Source organism: Calypte anna, chromosome 3, assembly GCF_003957555.1.
Source record: "Calypte anna isolate BGI_N300 chromosome 3, bCalAnn1_v1.p, whole genome shotgun sequence".
NCBI lineage: Eukaryota > Metazoa > Chordata > Aves > Apodiformes > Trochilidae > Calypte > Calypte anna.
In genome coordinates this window covers 22,304,069-22,325,103 of record NC_044246.1, presented here as the reverse complement: position 1 = coordinate 22,325,103, position 21,035 = coordinate 22,304,069, and the positions used below count along the sequence as shown (strand labels likewise).

General features: G+C 42.3%; 1 protein-coding gene across 1 annotated transcript in view; it reads left to right on the top strand.

The window, feature by feature from the left end:
- The first annotated feature begins 12,167 nt into the window (after positions 1-12,167).
- The window catches only part of KCNH1 (potassium voltage-gated channel subfamily H member 1), a 182,654-nt gene continuing 173,786 nt past the window's right edge, over positions 12,168-21,035 (top strand). The window contains exon 1 of the mRNA XM_030447664.1: positions 12,168-12,240. Coding sequence (XP_030303524.1) covers positions 12,168-12,240 — 73 coding nt within the window. The remainder of the gene's footprint in view (positions 12,241-21,035) is intronic.

The following is a 21,035-nucleotide window of genomic DNA, read 5'->3' as shown; positions in this document are numbered from 1 at the left end:
GGCAGTATGGCGGGTACTTCCAGCTGCCGTGGAGCGGGAATGAAGTGGTGCTGCTTTTACTTTCTAAATGTACAAAATATTTTTTTCCTTAATTCAGAGTAATTCTTATTTTTTATCACGTGTTTAGGTGTCACCATACAGTTCATATCAAAATATCTAGGTTTTGGGAAAAAAAAAATGCTGAGAGTGGCACCAGAGAGAGTCTGTTACAATAGGTTAACATTCTTGCTGCTTAATCTGGAGATGCATTAGTGTGGTTTGTCTCTATGCAAATACATTCAATGCCATTGTGGCTATACTTTAAGTATGTGTTAATGGTGTTTCTAATGCTGCAGTGATAACTTGGCAATTTGATTTCCTGATGCAGGAAAAAAGGATAAGCTTAACTGTTAAATTTACCATTGCTGTATACTGTTGTCAAGTCTCATGTTTTAACTATGACTGTCTGACACAATCCATTATACTTTGTCACATCTCAGCCGTTCTTCTCAAACTTTGCCCCAGGAGCTGTCTGCCCCAAGATGGTTGTTTGATTGATTGAAGAGTGGCAGCTAGAATGGTACAGCTGCTTTCTTACAGTGAGATTCAGTAAAGATGACTACTTGTGTCCCTACTTGTGACTGTTAAGTGTCCCTACTGCTTTACAGTAGGACTGTGGACTGCAACATGATGGAGTTTGCCATGTTTTCAGGGTGTGTTTTGGTTTTTTTGATATTTGTCTTAAAATCATCCCAATATGGTCAAATTCTATACTTTTGAAAAAAACCTCTGTGAGCTTCCAAGAACATGATGGAAAGATACTGTCAAGATTCTTCTATTCTCTGGGAATATTGTGGTCTTTGATAAATAACTGTTTTCTGTGACAGCTTTGGGCAGCTGACTATCAAAAAATAGAAAACAAACTTTGATGGCTGTATGCTTGCTGTTCTTTCCAAGAGTTGGAAAAAAAAATAAGGAGAGGGTAGAAGCAAAAAGGTAAGTGCCTCAAAATTGAGTGAAAAAAGAAAGTAACCTTACATCTTCATGTACACAAAATCATTCGCGTAAGAGAAAACACCAGAACTACAGGAAAATCTTCAACATTTGCAATTTTTATACACTAAATCAATAAGAAAACTTGTGGGAAAACGGGCTTTGTTATTTTAGTTCTCCTAAAACTTAGTATTTGAGGCTTTTTAGCTTTATTTTCGAAGGATTTCAAAGGTTTGGGCATACACGCAGCATTATGACTGCATGTGTCTGAGCTCTTAACTGCTAAAGCCACTGGAAATTTTAATACACTATTACAGCTTTCAGGATTGCTGAGTGTTGTGAAATTAACCACCTGAAAGGAAGAAAGATTCCTTATCTTTTTTGTTTGCCTCTGGTTTTTTCTATTTGTGTGGCTGCTGTTAAAACTGCACTTGAGAGGTTACATTAAAAGAGCAGAGGTTTGCTAAGCCAAGCACTTAAATACTAGAAAATGCATGTGGTGACTTTTTTCCCCCATGCACTCTTCAGAGTTGGCATGCCTTGGAATATACTTTCTTCTGTATGGCAGGCTGCCTTTTTTAATTTTCCCCTCCCCAGCCCCCACCCTATTTCCTACATCACTTTCAGTATCTAGGTGCTCCTGAATAAGTTTAAAAATGTATTTTTATGAGCCTGTTTTTTTCTCATTTTGGAGATGATGCATTTCTTCTTAAAACTTATTTCTCAAAGACGTAGTTCTAGGGGGGAAAGGTTGTAGAAGCTCAAAGGGAAACAGCTCCACAGACCATGAATTAACCGAGCTTCCAACGCATGTGGCTTGCGGGTTTCTCCTCCGGGATTTAAGGCCTCTCGCAATGCTCTTTGTTAGAGCCGGTTCCCGCCCCGCAGGACCGCCCCTCTCTGCCCCGCCAGCCTACGCTGCGCTCGGCCTCCGCGCACCGAGAGCTCCGCAAAGCCCCGGAACGCCGGGGGGGGAAATGGGGGGGCTCTGTGTGGGGCTGTGGGGAGCGTCGTGGGAGGCTGAGGGGGGACCCCCAAGGAGCTCCTTCCTGCCCCCCCTGCAGTACAGGTTACCTCAGGGGGAGAAGGAGGAGGTGCGCGGGCAGGAGGGAGAGCGATGGGGAGGGAAGCCAAACACCTGAGCACTGCGTGGCTTGAGAGCCTGCTGTTTTGTCGGAGAAGCCTCGCCTTTTCGGAATTAAAATTTTGGCCGGCATGAAGTGTGGCCAGCTCCAGTGCAGGTGGGATGGAAGATCCGTGGGGGAAGAGCTGCAGGAGGGTTGTACTCGGGAAGCTGGGGAGCAGGTGGCTGCTGCACTGCAGGGGGAGTGGTGCAGCGCTGTGCACCGTGTGCTGATCCACAGAGCTGTCCTGGTGTTGGGTCAGCGGTGTCGAAAGGTCCAGTGGAGAGCTGGCTGCAGACAGCTGGCAGCAGGCTGTTGTCTTACACCCCGCAGCCACTCCTCATAAAACTTGTGCTCCAGACCTCTCACCAGCTTTGTTGCTCTCTGGAGACACTTCAGCACCTCAGTGTGTCTTCTATGTTATGTGTATCTGGCCTATGAAATTTCTAGCCTATGTATTTCTAGCTTATGACGAGTACTGTGGATCACATACTTGTTTTTTTTATCTTATAGTGACAGTTTTACACTTTCAGGTTTTTTGGAAAGAGAGTTTTGGCAGTTTCCTGGCTTGGGAATGCCACTTTGTGTCATTCCCACATTTTAAAACTGTGTCTTTCTAGATCTTTTTAGAAACAGGTCAAATGAATTTGTGTTGCTTCTTCAGAAAATTATGACTGTGTAAGGTAAGCTGTGTGAAACACAGAAAGTGGGGTGATAATTAACTCTTTTGGCAATATCCAGCCTGGAAACTTGTGCTTTAATGTGAAGATTGCTGATTTTCTTTGGTATGAGTGTTTCATAAAGAAGACTGCAGTTCTTGTCCTCATAAACATATTAAGAAAAGCATGCCTGGAATCAAGGTAATTTCTGATACATTACACTGCTTTGAGTCTGCTCACTCCTCTGCTGGAATATATATAGGTATCATCTGTCAACTGCTGTGTTTCTTTTATAATAAAAACAACTCAGCCTGCTGAGTGGTAAGTGGGAGGCTTAGAGTGGACAGAATGAGATTTATCAGTTCTTTCAGATTGATGGTAGTTGCTCTGTTCCATGCAGCATTCTCAGATTTTCCAAAGACTCCATGTTTTACTGAAACTGGTGGAAGATGATTGAAGCTGTGGGTTTTCTACAGCTCTGGAAAATCAGGCCATCAGTTTCAAGCTGAGCACTTACTAGTATTTCTGAATTCTAGTACTAGTGGTTTAATATGGCAGAAATCGGTAAAAATTTCTTCTGTAACTGGTCAGTGAAATACAACAATAAAACATTTACTAACTGACATGCTGCTGTTAATATCCCCCAACTGATATTTGAGATTTTTATTTTTGTAGTTCTTCCAGTTATAGGCTTCAAGACCTATCTGCTCTCCAAATCTGGATAGAATTCTTTTGCAGTTGACTTTGTACCGTACAGTATAGGTTGTATGTATAAAGACAGTCAGTTGCTTTTTCTTGGGAAATGAATAAAATCATGTTGCAGTTCCCATGAGAAGTCTAAGGACTTCAGCAGTTGTAAACACTTTTCTGTCGCTGTTTCACCTGCAACAGCTGATCAAGTCAGACTCTTCTGAAATCCTTGCCAAAACTGGAGACTTGGGCTGTGGTGTTGTACAGTGTTGGTGTCTGATACATTGAACGAAGCTGGACACATTAGGATTTGGCAGTCTGTTAAAAATATTTTGAAATGGTTTGTTGCACCGTAGGAAGGCTTATCCAAGAACTAGCATAATGGGTTAGTGCTAACATCCATCTTGTTGAGTGCTTCTATCCTGACAGGAACAGCAAAGTCTACAGAGGAACTCATTCTGTGGCACATGCCATAATCTCCATTCTCTCTTGGCAAGAAACTTTGTCTTCTAAAGATTTGTTGAAGCTATGAAGTTTAAACCTTGATATCTTAAAGAAAACAATAATTTGTTTTGATCCTTTTAGATGTGTTAAGAAAATACATGTTCTATTTACACGTATTTATAGATTCTTGTTTCAGTGACATTCTAAAGTTGTGAGTTCCACTGACACAGTATGATGATTGTTTTTTTCTTTAAAAGATACATTAAAAGTTTCTTGACAGGAGGGACAGGGTTCCTAATCAGCCCTTTCAGTCTGATTATTTCATTTCTCTACATTTAACCTAAATATCTGGTAAGCTGTGCCATATGCAGAAAGTAAAAGGGTTCTGGGCTCAGTTGATTATCATGATGCACTGTGGGAAAAGCCTGAGTTTAGCTGGATTATGTTAACATAGGCAACTTGGTACAATAGGTTATTTCAGAAAGTCAGCTTGCAGACATCATGTAACTGCTTGTATCTTTCCATACCCTCTTCAAAGTAAATTCTGGTGACAGCTGGCTGTATATCTTTGAATCAGAGCATTGGCATTGAGTATTGTCCATGAAGAATCTCAGTCTGTGTATGAATAGGGTGTGTACATGGGTGAAATGGCAGCATCTCTTTACAAATGGGTTTAGGGCCAGTTGATTTCTACGGGGGAGAAAAAAAAAAAAGGCATGATAATTGTTTTGGTAAGCTAGTTTACTTTTACTTTGTCCTGTCTTAATTTTGCATGTAGTTACCTAAACTGGTTTTCACAGGTACAATCAGTGGAAAGCAGATCTCACATAATTTATACTTAAAGCTGTTGGACTTTCATAAGGAATGTAATTTTTTTTTTCTCCTGGATGGCATCTGGATTTTTTGTGATTTTTGTTTGCCTGAGGTTTTTTGCTGGTTTGGGTTTTTTGCTGGTTGTTTTTTAGGTTTGGTGGATTTTTTTGTTGGTTTGGTTGGTTTTGGCTTTAATGCAAAAAAGCCCATTTTGGTTTCATGCATTTATTTCTTGTCAGGTTGTCTACTGCTCTTGTACCTAAAGAGGTGACCATATGCTGAGTTAACGATGATTATGCTCCCCCCTATTTATTTCTTCTCCTTTACCTTCTGTGAAGTTACATTGTAAAAGCAACATACTGTGCAAGACTTTCTTGCAGCTGATAATCCCCACACTTTCTTCCTTGAGAGAATGTCCTTTAACACATGCCAGAATAAAAAAATCATGCTCTGGTACACTACTGTGTTGTGTGCCTAATCCTGAAAAAAGAGAACCTTGTCTCAAACAGTTTGCTGTTCAATGAGGACGCAGTCAGTGTGTGTAACCAACATCAGGAAAAACAAGGGAAAAGAAGAGAAACATCAGTAATATGTTAATGTGAACAAGCATCATAAAGTTACTATAAACCTGTGCTACCCATCTGTTTAAACACAGTGTCATTGTAGGCCTCATCTTGAGTGAGGCATTTGAAAGAACCAAAGGTAAGAGTATTAAGAACTTCATTTGAGGAAGATGGTGTGTAATTTGCATGTGAATAAAATGCATAAAGTGTGGTGTAGAAACCAGTAATAGCAGCTTGGGCCTTGGACTACAATAACATTTTAGGCTACAGCATATGGGCACCTCCATAGCTTATCCTGCCTTCTTGTTTAAGGGCACAGGGTGGAGAGCATGAAGCAGAAAATAACACTATGTGACCAAAAGAAGGTTCCTGAAGTATTCCAAGATTCTGTATTTTTGTTTTCCATCTCATGGTTTCTATTAAAATGTTGTTTCTTAGAAATCCCTGTGTTATGGAGCTGTACTTCTTTTTGGAAGTTGGTGTGGCTGGGCCATGTAGACAGCAAACTTGTTATTCAAGTATCATATGTATTGCTAATATAACTGTTGTTTGACTGATGTAATGATCCACAGCAGAGAACAGTGAGATGTTCCACTTTGAAACGAGTGTTAAAAAAGTGTTGCAAGAAATAAAAATATAATGGTTAATTTTTTGGAAATGTCTAACATTTATTTTCCCACATGGAAGTGGTTGTTGTATATCACTTCACTGGACTTTTACAGGAGTAAAAGTGGTTCTCTTATTTGTATTCTCTTAATAAAAAACCCCAAACTCAACAACAAACCAATATGTCTGTGTCTGGCGCTTCAGGTTGTATTATATAATGCAATTCTATAATTATATAATGGTTGTGAGGTTTATTTTGTTTGGAGGGGAGGGCCTCATTTCTGTCTGTTGAAAACCTTATAAAATTGAAGTCATCCAAGCAGCAGCTGTGGTCAATAAAGTTGTGAGGTAAGACATCAACTTCCTAAAATACATAACTACAAAACAGGGATTCTGAGCATGTGTAAGGCAAAAGGTATGAAATACAAGCTTTGTGCAAGGAATTTATTCACTGGGTTGAGTACTGTTTTATATTCTATACTTTCTGAGGTGTGTTTCATGGAGACACTAAAAAGAGACACTAGCAATGTCTTTATCACTGTCAGTCTCACAGGTAGGATCCTTCTGTACTGAGAACAAGCAATGAGATTTCTAGGACTGTTCTGTTTTTAAACTGCAGAGTTTAGGCTTCATGTTATAAGTTAGGAAATCTGAGTCCGTATTATTTAGGAATAATTCTTCATATCACTACGTTGTTGTACATGGATGTACAGTAGAAAGATACTTGGATTAGAGGCAGTGGCTAAAAGAGGATGTTTTACGAACAAAGGAAAAAAAAAAAGATTAAAAATGTGCTAGATCACACAAGCCTATTCCTATCTCAGTGTTATTTTCCCAAAACTGGGCCTTAAATAGCTTGGTTTTGTTTTTATTCTTTATATGGCTTATGAAAATGTAGGGCTGAATATTTTATTGTTAAATATTTTTAATTTTCATGTTGTTAAATCAGGAACTATGAGGCCACAGGTGGGAGTTAAAATTGCAGTCATCAACAAAGTGAAGCAGCCTGCAGTGCTCCTTGCTGCTTAGCAAAAAATTGTCACCCAGAACTATAGTTTCCTAGGCTTATTGTGGACAGGGCATGCAAATAAAATTTTCTACTACAATTTGTTGAGGACACCTGTATTCTGTTAGAATTCAGGCAAGCTTGACCCATGTTGCTTCATTTTGCTTTGTTTTATACTGATTTATATAGGAAAAAATGAAGCTGACTGAAGGTCCAAAAAATAAAGTTAACAAAAAGTTTACCAGACCTGGGACTGAAGAGCTGTGGTTAATTTCTTTTCCTCCTCTGAATAACACTTCGGTGGATCACTGCCTCTGCTCTGAGATGGGGACAGACTGTGGGCAGGGCAGAGCTGAGCCAAGAGGGTTCAGTGGAGACACCTGCAGTGAGGAGAGTGCTGGTGGTGGCTGCTGTCCTAATCAGGATGCGTGGGGAAAATTTTCTGTCCTTTTGAGCTGTTTTAAGAAGGAACTGTTCTTCCCTCTTAGCCCACACTCCAAATGTTAGATGTATAAATAAAAGACCGGCTGTGTACTCTCTCATCAATATTATTTTGAGATTTTTAAAGTTATTTTTCCATATTTGATATCCATAAAAATAATCTGGAGGAAATCGAGTAATTTCCAAAACTGGAAAAGTGTTGTCGTTGTGTTTTTTTAAAAACAAATTTATGATGGCTACTTGGGAATCTTGATGTTCCTCAGTCCTTAGATTGCCGTGCAACTGGATATTTCATTGAGTTAAAAGTTTTATTTTATTTTAGACCACAGAAATAACTGCACCTTTCAAAACATTAGGCTGAACTTTGCCAGTGTCTGGAAGATTTGCGTTCAAATAAGTTGTAGAAATAAATAGAGCAGTTTTAGTAAGATGCACAGATGTTTTCCTAAACTCTTTCCTTTTGATGTATACATTTGTGTTGTTCAACTGTGGACTCTTGTTAGGGTTTAATGTCTGACCTTTGTTTCTCATTGCTTTTTCCATAACAAATAATATTAATCAGGAACAACTAAGTATTAGTTGTGTATGTGTATACTTAGATGGGGGCCTTAGCCTGCATACTCTTGGGGGTGCTTTATTGATTGTTGTATAAAAAAAATAATTGTTTTTCTGTTTTAATTTTAATTCAGAATCACCCTTTTTTTTTTAGTGTCTAAATTGCAGAGTAACTTGTGCATTATTTTTGATCAATCTGACTTTGTTATCCTGTCAATCTTATTTTGACAGCTTAGCAAAAGCCATATGGAAGCATACTAACTCAGTTTAAAGATCAGTTCTTTTTCTTTCGAGGGTTGGTGGCAGATAACTTTGCATTGGTATAATTCTGCTTTTTGAGTTTATTCTTCACATAGAACTTATTTTACAAAGAACAAAAGGTAGTGTGCAAAACAGGGTAGAAATTAAAAAAGCCTTAAATAAAACCTGTGCTTTTCAATATAAATTATTTAAATTTTGAGTATGTGAGACCTCCCCAACCACTCTCTTTCTTTACTGATTTGATACTGTCAAAGTGACATGACAACTTCCAAAGAACTGGCAGAGTTAAACAGCAAAAGTCTTGTGCAGCTGTGGAGGAACTGGGTTTGTTCAGACTGAAAGGCAGTGAGAGCAGACAGAGGAGCATTATAGCAACTCTTCATGCATTTGAAAACTTGCAAAAGGGTTGGTGATTTTTGTGTCAACTGAAGAAAGAGTTTTTACTAGCTTTAAAGACCAGATGACTTGGCACTATTTTAGGAAAAACTTTTTTATGAGATTTGTTAGGTGTTGGAACAGATTACCTAGAGAGACTGTATGGCTGATTAAGGGCAAATTTTAAAGGAAATTAGAGGAATATCTCTCAGAAGTGAACCTTGTGATGAGATGAGAGAAAGGAGTTCCTTCCTGTTCCAATATTTTTATTTCATAGATAACATGGGGTTTAGTAACATACCCACGAATTAGTGCCTGAAACTAATGTTTTTATTGATGATAGAGTTTTCAACGTGTTTGTGTGTATTAACACTGGAAGCTATGGTCATGTTAGTAAATGGGTTAGCATAAATACAGGCTGCTGCCAAAAAGGGAGGTACCTCAGCTGCCTTTCCTTATTCACCACCAGTGCTGGGTTTCTTTTCAGGCTGGTTTTCAATTCAAGTGGGGTGACAAATATGCACAGCTTAGATGGAGGCAAATCTGTCCTTTTTGCAGCAGCAGCTGTTCCAAGCGTCTGGAACAGTAGCTTAAGGCTCTGCAGCCAGGGGATAGTCACTTACTACAAGTCCTGACCAAGGGCCTTTTTCAGAAAAAAAGCCCATCAGACTGAAAGAGCAGGATATTACAATAGAGCTGAATGTCCTCTGTAGCAAACTGTGACCTTTTATATTAGCCTTAAGTGGAACTGTTAGGTATTAAGTTCTGCCCAACAGGCTTTAGCAAACAATCAAATAAAGCAATTCCAGTTTTCAACTTAAAAAAAAAAAAAAAAAAAAAGATAGCTGGGAAGAGGTACCCATCTAACAATGAAGCCAGACAGTATATGTGCACTGCTTCAAGTGGGGTTTGACTTCCAGCTTTGCATCATCTGCAAAATTTACCAATCATGGCAAGACAATGCATATAGAATTAAAAATAACTACAGTGAAACACCAACACAGTGTTCCTCTGCACTAGTGGTAGAAAATTCATAGTAGGAATTCATACTTTCCAGTGGGGAGAAAGTCTAAAGGAGGTAGAAGCTAAAGGAGAAATCTTCTGTTTGCTGTATTATTTTATTCCTTTGTGGTATTACAAGGTAGATATAAACCCCAGCCTAGCTAAAATGGTACCTTTGACATGGAACTCATGGCGTTAATCATGATGCTCTGAAAAGTTAGATAATCAGAGACTGGACGACCCAATGAAACAAAAACTGCAGCCAGCTCACATTTCACGGAGTTGAAGAAAAAAAATGTTTTTTTCTTTCTTATTCTGTGTCCCCTTCTTTCCATTCATATGTACTTGCTGATTAATTTTTAAATCTTTTTCTTTAAAGGCCTCAACGTTCTGTCATGTATGCCAGCTGCCAGATGTCTCCAAGTCAGGGATATTCCTGCAGAGCCCATCAGAAGCTAAGTTAGCACGCACTTATTTAGCGCTCTGGCACCATGGCTCAGAGGAATAATGAAAGAGTCTTCCAGATCCCAAGTTTTTCAAAACCTCACTCTTGGTTGTTGTGTAAATTTAGTGTCAAAGGTTACAGTGACAATTTTTCTGGGGATGTTGCCAGAGAACTTTAAAATCTCTTCAGTCTGGCCTGAGCCAGTTGAAACCAGTAGGAACCAGTAGGAACTACATAACCTTCAGTCTTTGTATGTGCAGTTGTTCAGGAGAGATTTACATGTGTAAAGATTGAAATAAAGACTTCCATGGGATTTTTCAAAATCCAACATTTCAGTGAGGATTTGAGCCTTTTTTGCAGCTTCAGGTGCTTGACTTTTCTCTCCTAACCCGTGTCTTTTCGGCAGCAAATCCAGGGCTGGCCGGTTCATGACCAGTTCAAAAGTGGCTACCATGGCACAGCTACTCCATATGCCTGGCAGCTGGGCTGGGTTCTTCTGGGACTTCAGGAGTCACCCAGGCTGTGTGAGGGGCTGCCAGTGCCTGGATGCTCTGGGACTGGATCTGCAGCTCCAGTTGCAGCGATGTTGTCACACCTGCCTTTACCCTTCTACTCTCTGCAATACATAGTGCGTGTCTGGTCACTCAGAAACCGTGTGGGAGGCCACAAGTCGGTGACAAGGGGATATGCCAGCAGCATGTGCACACTGTCACCTCTTGGTCACAGTCACAGCCACAGGCTGCGCTGCACAGCCAAAACAGACTGTGTGTGGCCACGCTGGAGCTGGCTGCAATCCCTGGCTGTGCTGTGGCCCTGGCCCAAGCCTTACCAGGGAGAGAGCTGGCAGGGCAGTGCCAAAACTCTGCAGGAGCAGTGTGAGCACTTAAAAAACCTGTGTAACGTGAGCCAGTGCACAATCGTAGAATGTTTGGGGTTGGAAGGGACATTAAAGATCACCTTGTTCAACCCCCCCGTGCCCCCTGCCACAGGCAGGGACACCTATTAGAACAAGTTGCTTCAAGCCCCATCCAACCTTGGCTTGAGCACTTTCAGGGAGGGGACAGCCACAAGGTTCCTGGGCAATCCATGCAGTGTCCCATCATCTTTGCTGTACTGTGCTTGCTCCTGTTGGATGGGGTAGCTTTTCCCAGTATATGGGATCATGTGGAAATGTGCTTCTGTCTCAAATATGCCCCGAGATGGGGAGCCTGAAGGTGCTTCACTGAACGAGGTGCTACAGCAAATACACGCTAATGCTGGCAACGAAATCTGCCTTTTGAAGTGAAAAGATCTGAATATTTTCCATTTACCGACAGATTGTTAAGGGAGAAAGAACAAAGTCGTTTAATCCCTGAATGAAAAAAACACTGTAAATTAAATATTTCAAAGAGTTTAAGACCTGTCAAAGGTTATATTTAAACAGTTTATCTCACTGCTTCCACTGAGCTGTTAATCACATTGACCACATAATACCGAGTAGCAATCATCATAGGAAAGCGTGAAAGGTGAGCCGGGGCGACAGCGGCAAGCGCCAGAGCCAGCCGGGGGGCCGTCGGGTGTTTGACGGCGGCGTCCCACCGGGGCGGGAGGCATCGGCGGTACCTCCCGCCGCCTCGGCGAGCTGCCGCTACGAGTTTGAGAATGGTTCTAAAGCCTTCCGAGCCCCTCGTCCCCAGGGGCGCACCGATGCGCGGCCGAGCCCCGCCGCAGCCGCCCCCGGGAGTGTGACGAGAGCGCCGTGAAGAGCCATCGGTCCCTGACGGGCAGAGCCCACTCAGGGACGCCGCCGTCCCGCGGCCAGCGGGTGCCCCAGCGTTTCCCGCTGAGGCACAGCCGTGGGCCGTGCTGGTGGCAGCTCAGAACTCTGGGGTCCAGGCCGGTTCCGTCTCACCCCCGCCGCCGGCCCGGCCGTCCCTCAGCCACCGCCGGGCCGCGCCGTCCCCAGACGATGGCGCTGCAGCACCGGACTTGCGGCGGAGCGGCGCGGGGCGGCGGCGGCCGGCAGGGGGCGCTGCGGGGCGGCCCGGTGGCGGCGGGCGCGGGGCTGCGGTGCGCGGGGGGCGGCGGGCGGGCCCGTGGGCCGGTACCGCACAGCCGTGCCGGTCCCGGCGGGGGCATGAGGCGAGCGGGGCGGACGGCGAGCGGCGCGGCAGAGCGCGGGGCGGAGCGGCCCTGAACGAAGCCTCCGCGCCGCGCTCCCGCAGAGCGACTATGGCCGGGGGAAGGCGAGGGCTGGTGGCGCCTCAGAACACGTTTCTGGAGAACATCGTGCGACGGTCTAACGGTAAGGGGGAACCGGGGGAGGCGCCGCCGCCCGCGCCCCGCGGCTGAGGGGGAGCTCTCCCCGGGGCGAAGCAGCCCTCGGCGGGGGCAGCTCCGGGCGGAGGGGCGTTGAGCCCCAGCCGCTCCCAGGCGGTTCTGCAGAAGCGGTGCATCCAGGTGCCGGGGCCGGTGCCGCCGGCCGGCCGCGCCGCCCAAGTCCCGCAAGGAGCCCCCTGCCCGGGCAGCGGGGCGGCCGCCTGCCTCCCGGCGGGTCTCCGGCTGCAGGTGCGGCGGCGCGGCGGGGCGCCCGGGCGGAGAGAGCTGGCGGCCGGGCTCTGCCCGCAGCGGGGCGAGATCGACGCCCGAGGGGCGAAACGGGGGCAGCGCCGGGCCGGACCGGACTCGGCGCGGGGGTGAGGTGGGTCGGGCGGCGGCTGCGGCTGCGGGGACACGGCGGCTGCGGACGGGGAGGAGGTGCGGGGATTCAAGATGGTCTCTAGTAAGGGGAAGCCCGGAGCTGGGGATCGGCGATGCCTGTCTGAGTTGGAAGGGAAGATTTGTCATAAGTGAGGAGAGAGTTTGCCATTTTGAGGGACGAGGGTAGATACCTTCTTTCCCCAAGTGCACTGCAACCGACTCCTTCTCTTGGAAGTCCGTGGAGTGAAAAATACCTCGAATTTCACAATTGCGTGCAAATATGCATTAATGTTATCCAGATTCTTTGACTTAGTGACTTACCGAAAGCTGCTCCTTCCCGAAGCCCACGACCGTGCAGACGTTTATATATTTGTTTAAGCCTTTGTGTGGGCATTTCTTTAAAGCTCCGAGCCTAAGTTCTGCCTTTTTTAATGATTCCAATGACTTCAGTGGGGTTACTTATGGGATTAAGAACTTGTAGTATCTTTGGGAATATGCAGGATCAAACTCCTTATGAAAACGAATTAATTAATTTAAAATATCTATTATGTTCTGATAAGGCAAAGACAATCCCCCTGATAAGTAGCTAAAAACTCAAATCATTCAAATAATGATTCTCAATTGTTTTAAATGCATTATTATTGGAGAAGTAGCCTTTGAAAAGACCATACTTCCACATAAAAACATAATGCTGTTTTTAGAGGTTGGTTCTTCCTGCACCTTTCCTGTAGAAAGGAAGGGGTTGGAATGTGCAGTCCTGAAAAAATACCCTTCTAACATTGAATATTGCTTTCCTATTAAAAAAAAACAAACAACTTAGAAAAAGTGTTACATTTCATCACATTCAGGCTTCTTCTCTAATCTTCCAACACCAGTTATCTAAGGCTTTTCTCAAAACTGTCTTGAGTTTGTAGATTATTTTCTTCATTAAAAACCAATTTTCTCTCTTGACTTCTAGTGCCAAAACCTCGATGCAATAAATCAGTTGAGGTTTGGAGATGGGAGAAATCATGCAGCAGAAGCTATGCACTGTTTCTTCCTCTCTTCTCTCATTATTAAGAAGGTGTCATAACAGAGGATGGTGCTAGACAGCAGAGGTAAAATGACAGCACTCCGCTGCCAAATGCTCAGCAAGTCCTGAGGGCTGTAATCAATACAAGTTTTTAGATTGAGCCTGGTAGGAAGTGATGCACGGTTCAGGCATGTTAGGAGAAGCTCAGGGAAGTGACTCATATTTAGAAGCCTATTTCTAATGTAATTTGCTTTCTAGTTTTTGCTGGACCCAGTCCATCTTTGCTGTAAATGTGATGCCGTCACATATGAATGATGTGTCAATCAGTTCTAACATAGGACCATCAGCTTCTTCCAACCTCTGTCTCTTTTAGGAGCCAGGGACCGTCTCCTTTCTTTCCTTCCCAGGCAGGGCTGTGCTGGCTTGCATGGGGGCAGTTTGGAAACATGACAGTTCCTTGTTACCTGTCTGGTCTTGGCCTGCCTACTTGGCTTTTGAGATAATTTGGGATGCTTAAATGGGCCTATAAAGCTTGAGGTTTGGCTCCCTCTTCTTGGTTTCATTTGATTGGGTAGTAATGTGACCCACAATGTAACTATCTAGGCCATTTGGGCTTTGCAAAATAAACCTCAGGCTTGTTGTCAATCTGCATTTGCTGGCACAGGCAAGCAAGTAAAATGGTGCGAACAGATACTGAGTTGATACAGGTATAGGAATGTTCCTAATTTGGGGAGGATTCCCTTTGAAAGGGGAGGAATTCGGTCACAGAATGGAAGGAGATACTGAATAGGTGCCTCTCTTCAAGGTACTTGTATATGACATGCATCCACAGTCACAGCGGAACTGAGAAAAACACATTCTTGCCATGTGTTATGTTTTGGGGCTGGGGGTGTTAACTCAAGTGAAAGAGACAATGTGGTAATAACTAAATATTAGCAAGCAGGCTCTTTTGGAAGCCTTGCTCTAAGGACAGTAGTAATTCCACCATTTTGTAGCGGTAGTCATTAAAGGAATCCTTTGAACAGCCTTTCATTTCAGATGCAGGACTAGTTAGCTGGTGTACCTTCAATGGCTAAAGATAATAGCAGTGTACATAGGTAATAGCAAGTTCAGGATTTGTCTGTTAGGGTTAGTATTTTGTGCATGTTTACATCATACAAGACTCACCTCAAATCCACTGGTCTGAATTATCTCCTTGTAAGTGATTAGAGAAGAAAGCTGCTTCTTGGGTTACAGATCAACTGAGACAGGTTCTCATGCACTAAATGCCAGCCAAAAGAGCTAAGATAGTGTTAGAAGCTGCACAGTATTCCCTTCCACATGATGGACTTAAGAAGGAATCGAGAATTTCTCATCCCATCCTGCAATGGGATAGCCTTATGATAGCACACAGAGAAAAGAATATATAAGCTGCCATCCACCTAGACCTGTGGACCTCATTGGGTCCTCTCTGATTTCTTCTAACAACACAACCTTTGGATGAAGTGTGCACTTAAGGTTCCTTCCTTTTTGAAATGAGAGATGCCATAATCTTGCTTATCATGTATTTAATGTTTAAAAGTTGTGTTTCTAAAGTGGCCATGTAGAGCTAGAAAAATAAACATTGCATGTAATGCTTGGTTGACAAAAATTTATTTGAATCATTGAAATATTTAAAGACCAGAACACTCAATGGGACAAAAATGAACCCATGGCACAAAATAGTGCAGTATGTAAAGAATCACTAGCCCCTAATGGTTACTGCTAATGTGATATTAATGTTTTTCTTGGGTAATGTAATACACCCACAGTATACAAGCACTATGACAGTAACAGATATATTCTTGGTTCATGGCCAAGACACCCAATTCAAATGCTGCTGTATGTTATAGAGAATGCTGATTCTTTGTGGTATTCCAATGCTTTATCAATAACTAGAAGCAAAAATATTTTTCAGTTTACCTAAATGCCAGGCAGATTCTGCAGTCTTCCCTTGGTCACATTTTCACTGAGGTATGTGATAATTGTGCATGTGTACGGATGGCAAAAACAAGCCCTGTGTTTACATGGCTTTGGGATGTCAGTGGAAGTCACAGATGCTTTTCTGATTTATTGACAAAAAGGATGTTGGAAGAAGGGGAGGTTAGAGGCAATAGGGCTTGTGTGAATTCAGTCCTGCATTCAGTAAATCCCCTGGGAACGCCCTAAGGAGGTATCAAGTACAGATGCAAACCTGAATGCTTTGGTGAAGAATTCAGTGAGTTCCTTGTAAAGGGAAGGTAAAGGCACCTTCAGATACAAATCCTGAGAATAACAGACATTTCCACAATTTATGTAATTACTTCCATTGGAGACTATAGAGCCCCAGTACAATAAACATTCTGCAACCTGGGCATGCTAACCAGTACCATTCCCTGAGACCTGGGAGAGAAATTAACTTTATTATGAGCAGCTCTGAAACTGAAAAACCTGTTTTTGTGTTCAGCCAGAGAGAAATGCGAAGGAAACTAATGGAGAATGAAGCGAGTTTTATTTTTGTACTTTTGCACTCGAATGAAATGTTAATTTAAATGAAATACTTGCAAAAAATCCTTAGCCTGACAGTTCTGTTTCTACTGCAACCTGGCACTGCCTGCTTTCCCTTCAGAACCAAAAGCAGACATCAGCATGGTACAGAGGCACACAGGTGACTGAAGCTACAGCATTGTGGGTCCAGCAACAGTGTAAACATGCTTCCTGAAAGGCAGGGTTCACTGTCTGAAGTGTCCTGGGCCTAACCATTTTCAGGCTGCTCAGATGTTTTGCTGGTAAGGGACATAGGCATCAACATGACAAGCTCTGAATCACTCTTGTGTATGGGATGTGCCAAGGGTAGCTCGGTCGCAGGCATCATTAGGAGACCTCGTGCTACTGCAACTCAATCAGTAAATAGCATCAGTCATCAAGAAAGAATTTTTATACTGAGAACAGGATTGCTTTTGTTTAAATCAGCTAGTGCCCTTTTTTGGGGTGGAGTATACTTTTCTGTTTCCTTAGAGTATATTTGGTTTCCTGACAGTTCATAAATTTCCATCATTTTCGGTCAATCTTCAGGCAGCACTGGGTGAAATTTATTACTGGCAGAGGACCAGATCAGAAACCTTGTTCTTCAGGTACATGACATCCTAGTGTGATCTAGTAAGGTTTTATAGAATAGGGAAGTACATTTTAGTGACTGTTTTGACATGAAAGGACTGAAAATGACAGAGTTTAACTGCACAGGGAAGAGCAATACTGAGGAATTCCTTATGAGGTGCTATGTCTTGGTTAAGCTATCCTAGTTCTTAAAGCTGCCAAATGGGCTGACTTGGAAGGCAGTAGCAGATATGCAGAGGAGATGCGAGTTTAAAGTCTCACCCTCCTTCTGGACTTCAGTAGGTTAGTTTAAGCATAAAAACCCCCACAATGTAATGGAATAGAGAGGTCTGACCTGGAGAAAGCTGCTTTTTCCTTGTATGGAATGCCCTTTTCCAGAGTCACACTTTGCGAAGAGTGCATGAAAAACTGCTGGATCAGTACTAGGATGGTGCAAATGTACAGAGTGCACAGTGTGTGAATCTTCACTTTAGGTGAAGATTTTGCTTCTCTTGCCACTACTATAGCTTGTCCCGTGCAATGCAAGGAAATTACTATCCTCTACAAATTTGGCATCCATCTTTGAACTTCAGTCTGCACCCTTTTGTATGTAAACCTTCCATACCCATTTTTTTCAAGATTTTCTGTAAAGACACTTTTTGGCTGAGAAAAAACCACAACTGTAGGTTTGTCTCTTGGCACTGATTAAAAGAAGACATTTAACCATGACTGCAGCAAACTTTCAAAAACTACACAGGGGACAACCTGTAGGATCTGTGTTGAGGATGTTTTCCCAAGCTGAGAATGAAACACAGGAAAGACTCTGGTGAGACACTGACACAGGTTGCCCAGGGAGGTTGTGGATGCCTTATTCCTGGAAATGTTCAGTTCCAGGCTGGATGGGGCTTTGAGTAACCTGGTCTAGTGGGAGGTGTCCCTGCCCATGGCAAGGGGGTTAGAACTAGGTGATTTAAGGTCCCTTCTAACCAAACAATTCTATGAAAGGGTTTTGTTTGCTTCTCATTTTCCTTCTTTTCTAAGTTATCAGCTGTGGAGATACTTTTATTTTCATCCATGTTTTTCATGCAATTGGCCAATATATCAAAATATCTATTAACAATTTTATCTTTCTTAATATCCCTTTTGTTGAATATAAAATGGTGTTTTTTTGCTGGCTTTTACTAGGCCATAAGCTGCTTGGTCTGTGTGTGCATCTTTATGCATTTAGAAATGCATGACCTGATTTCCTTAAAATGGCTTTTATAGGTACTAAGAAAAAAAAAATACAACACAGAGATGATGGATAATGTGTTTTAAAATTAATGTTCTGAAAGCTCAAGAAGTTCTACTGTGATAATTCAACATATCAGTCAATCTCTGCATTAAATCCTAGAACAAGATCATAAAACAAATTGAAATGAAACCCATTCATTGGAGAATTTTTTAATGCATTTTTGTAAGTCATAACTAAAAAGAGCAGGGAGTTAGGTATTGTCAGATGCTTCTGATAGCTGTAGCTATAATCAGTAAATCAAATGGCTTCTTTAAACTGATGGAAGACCCAAATAATTGATTAATCTAAAAACATGCTTTTCCTGTGTTACTTTGAATATCAGATGAGGGGGAAAAAAACCTCATACTAGTTAAATGGTGAAGTCTTACTGCTAAACAGCATTTTTGTTCTTTATTAAGGATGGTGCAATGTATGACTCTTAACAACTGATGAATTTTCTAGTTTCTGAAAATTATCTAATGCTAACATCACATTTGTCTAAATGTCTTTTTTTAATTTATTTTTAATTTCTTAGCATGGTCACTACTAGATAGACAAAGAATGATGTTATTCATAAAATATATATGACAACTGTGCATTTTCAATTTCAGCTATTCTTGTTCCATTCAATTTTCTTTTATTTTTTAAAAAATACAGATAATTATGAAGATTTTAGAGCTACTACTGTTGGAAGGATGTATTATTTTCAGTTTATTTTTTTCTCATTGGTAGAGGCCTACTGTGAAATATTTGCTGTAACAATTCAAAATACAAGTGTTGAGGTGGAACCAGTAGTTTTTATGTATACTGCCAGCTGCAATTAGCATTAGTTTTCTGTAATGATTCAATCTGAGTCTCTTGAAGTTGTTTTAGTTAGTTTCTCTTTTATTATTTGTGGTAAGTATGATGAAACACATTTTTTAATAATTCTTTTCAGCCTGTGCTTGCACTAGCCTCTGGAGCACAAATGACAGGGAAAGTCATGTCTGAATAAAGCACAAAATGCCTGCATTTAGTGGATTGTGTTTAAGCTGTAGCAGCCAAGGAGCTTTAAAATCTATTTTTGTTTCTTTAAAAGAAATAGTTATATGGAACTTGTATAAAACATGTAAACACAAATGAACCAAGCTATAGGGTTTTATAATATGCTGTTTGTGTTAGAGTGAGGCTACAGCTTAAAATTGTTTGTCTTTATATGAAGGATGTATAATTTTGAGGCCCCTATATCATTGTGCTACAGGGACATCAAATTGTTCACTGGGATATCTAGATGTAGATGCACTCCTGCTCTAGGAATTAGTGCAAGGAAGTACCAAGTGGATGTGTGTATCCATGTAACATCATTGACTTCTAGAGGAGAATGTGTGTGGAAGAGAAAAAAATTTATTTTATTACTTCTATTCTGTCATGTGAATAGTCTTTCAGTCCTTTGAAACGTTCCCAACTCATTTGGAATACAGTTACAGTGCTTCTGTTAAGATGAAAATTTGGCTGGTTCTTGTGCATTTCCTCTCTGAGATGTAAACTTTCAATCGTATGTATGCAGTGAAAGGGGATTGAAATTGGTGCCTGAAGTTCAGTTTGCATTATTTATACTGATTTATGACCAAATTTTTATTTCAGAAGTTACATTTCCACAATGTCAGTGTGACTAAAATGCTAGTACTAAACATGAGAAAAATTCTTACATACCTATCCTTTGCAAATTGTTAAAGCAAAAGCATGATGTGAGTGGTGTAACAATTTTGACAGGCCTGCTTATAAACAAAATGATATTTTCCTGTGTTGAGTTCTTTACCAAAAAATGAAACCATCTCTCTCTTTTTTTCTGTATTCAAATTATTCTACTTGTGATGCAAAGTCACATGTTTGTAAATACCAGAATTGTTTAGAAACTCATCTGTCATTTGATGCAGTCTTTTAATCTTAGGACAGTTGCAGATATTTTTTGCCTACTGCACATTTCTTGTGCTGGCTGTGACAGAGCACTTCTGCTGCTTTCCACCCTGCTAAAGGAAGAGTAGCTAAGAGGTGGGCAGTATCCCCCACTCCTATCCCTGGTGATCACGGGGATGGTAAAAAACTGATTTTCTGCTGCGGTAGTAGTGGTTTGTGTTTTGTCATGCTAGATGTCTATGTTTGCCCAATGAAAATTCATAGGAGGAGTTTAAAACATGATGAAAAAAGAGACACCAGTCTCAATAACCAGAGTTATGTTCTCACTGACCATGAGGAAGGTAGTGGTCTGGAATGAGGAGGGCAGTTTCTGTTCAGTTTTGGAGACTGGTGGGAGAATTAGCACGTTTGGTGAGGAGCAGGTCTTCCCCCATGGGCAGCCTGATTCTTTCACTGGGAGGGAGAATAAATTAGGAGCAAATTTGTTCCCCAAAATTTGGGCACGGAGTGGCTGGAGAGCAGCCAGGCAGAAAGGGACCTGAGAATTTGGATTGACAGGAAGCTGAACATGAGCCAGCAGTGTGCCCAGGTAGCCAAGAAGGCCAATGGCATCCTGGCCTTTATCAGGAACAGCGTCGCCAGCAGGTCCAGGGAAGTGATTCTTCCCCTGTACTCAGCACTGCTGAGGCCACACCTCAAGTACTGTGTCCAGTTCTGGGCCCCTCAGTTCAGGAAGGAGATTGAGGTGCTGGAGCAGGTCCAGAGAAGAGCAAGGAGGCTGTGAAGGGATCCAGCACAAGTCCTGTGAGGAAGGGCTGAGGGAGCTGGGGGTGTTCAGCCTGGAGAAGAGGCGGCTCAGAGGAGACCTCATCACTCTCTACAACTCCCTGAAAGGAGGTTGGAGCCAGGGGGGGGGTCAGGCTCTTCTCCCAGGCAGCCATCAGTAAGACAAGAGGGCATGGACTTAAGCTCTGCCAGCGAAGGTTTAGCTTAGATATTAAGAAAAAATTCTTTATGGAGAGGGTGATCAGGCATTGGAATGGGCTGCCCAGAGAGGTGGTGGATTCTCTGTCTCTGGAGGTTTTTGAAAAGAGACTGGATGTGGCACTCAGTGCCATGTTCTGGC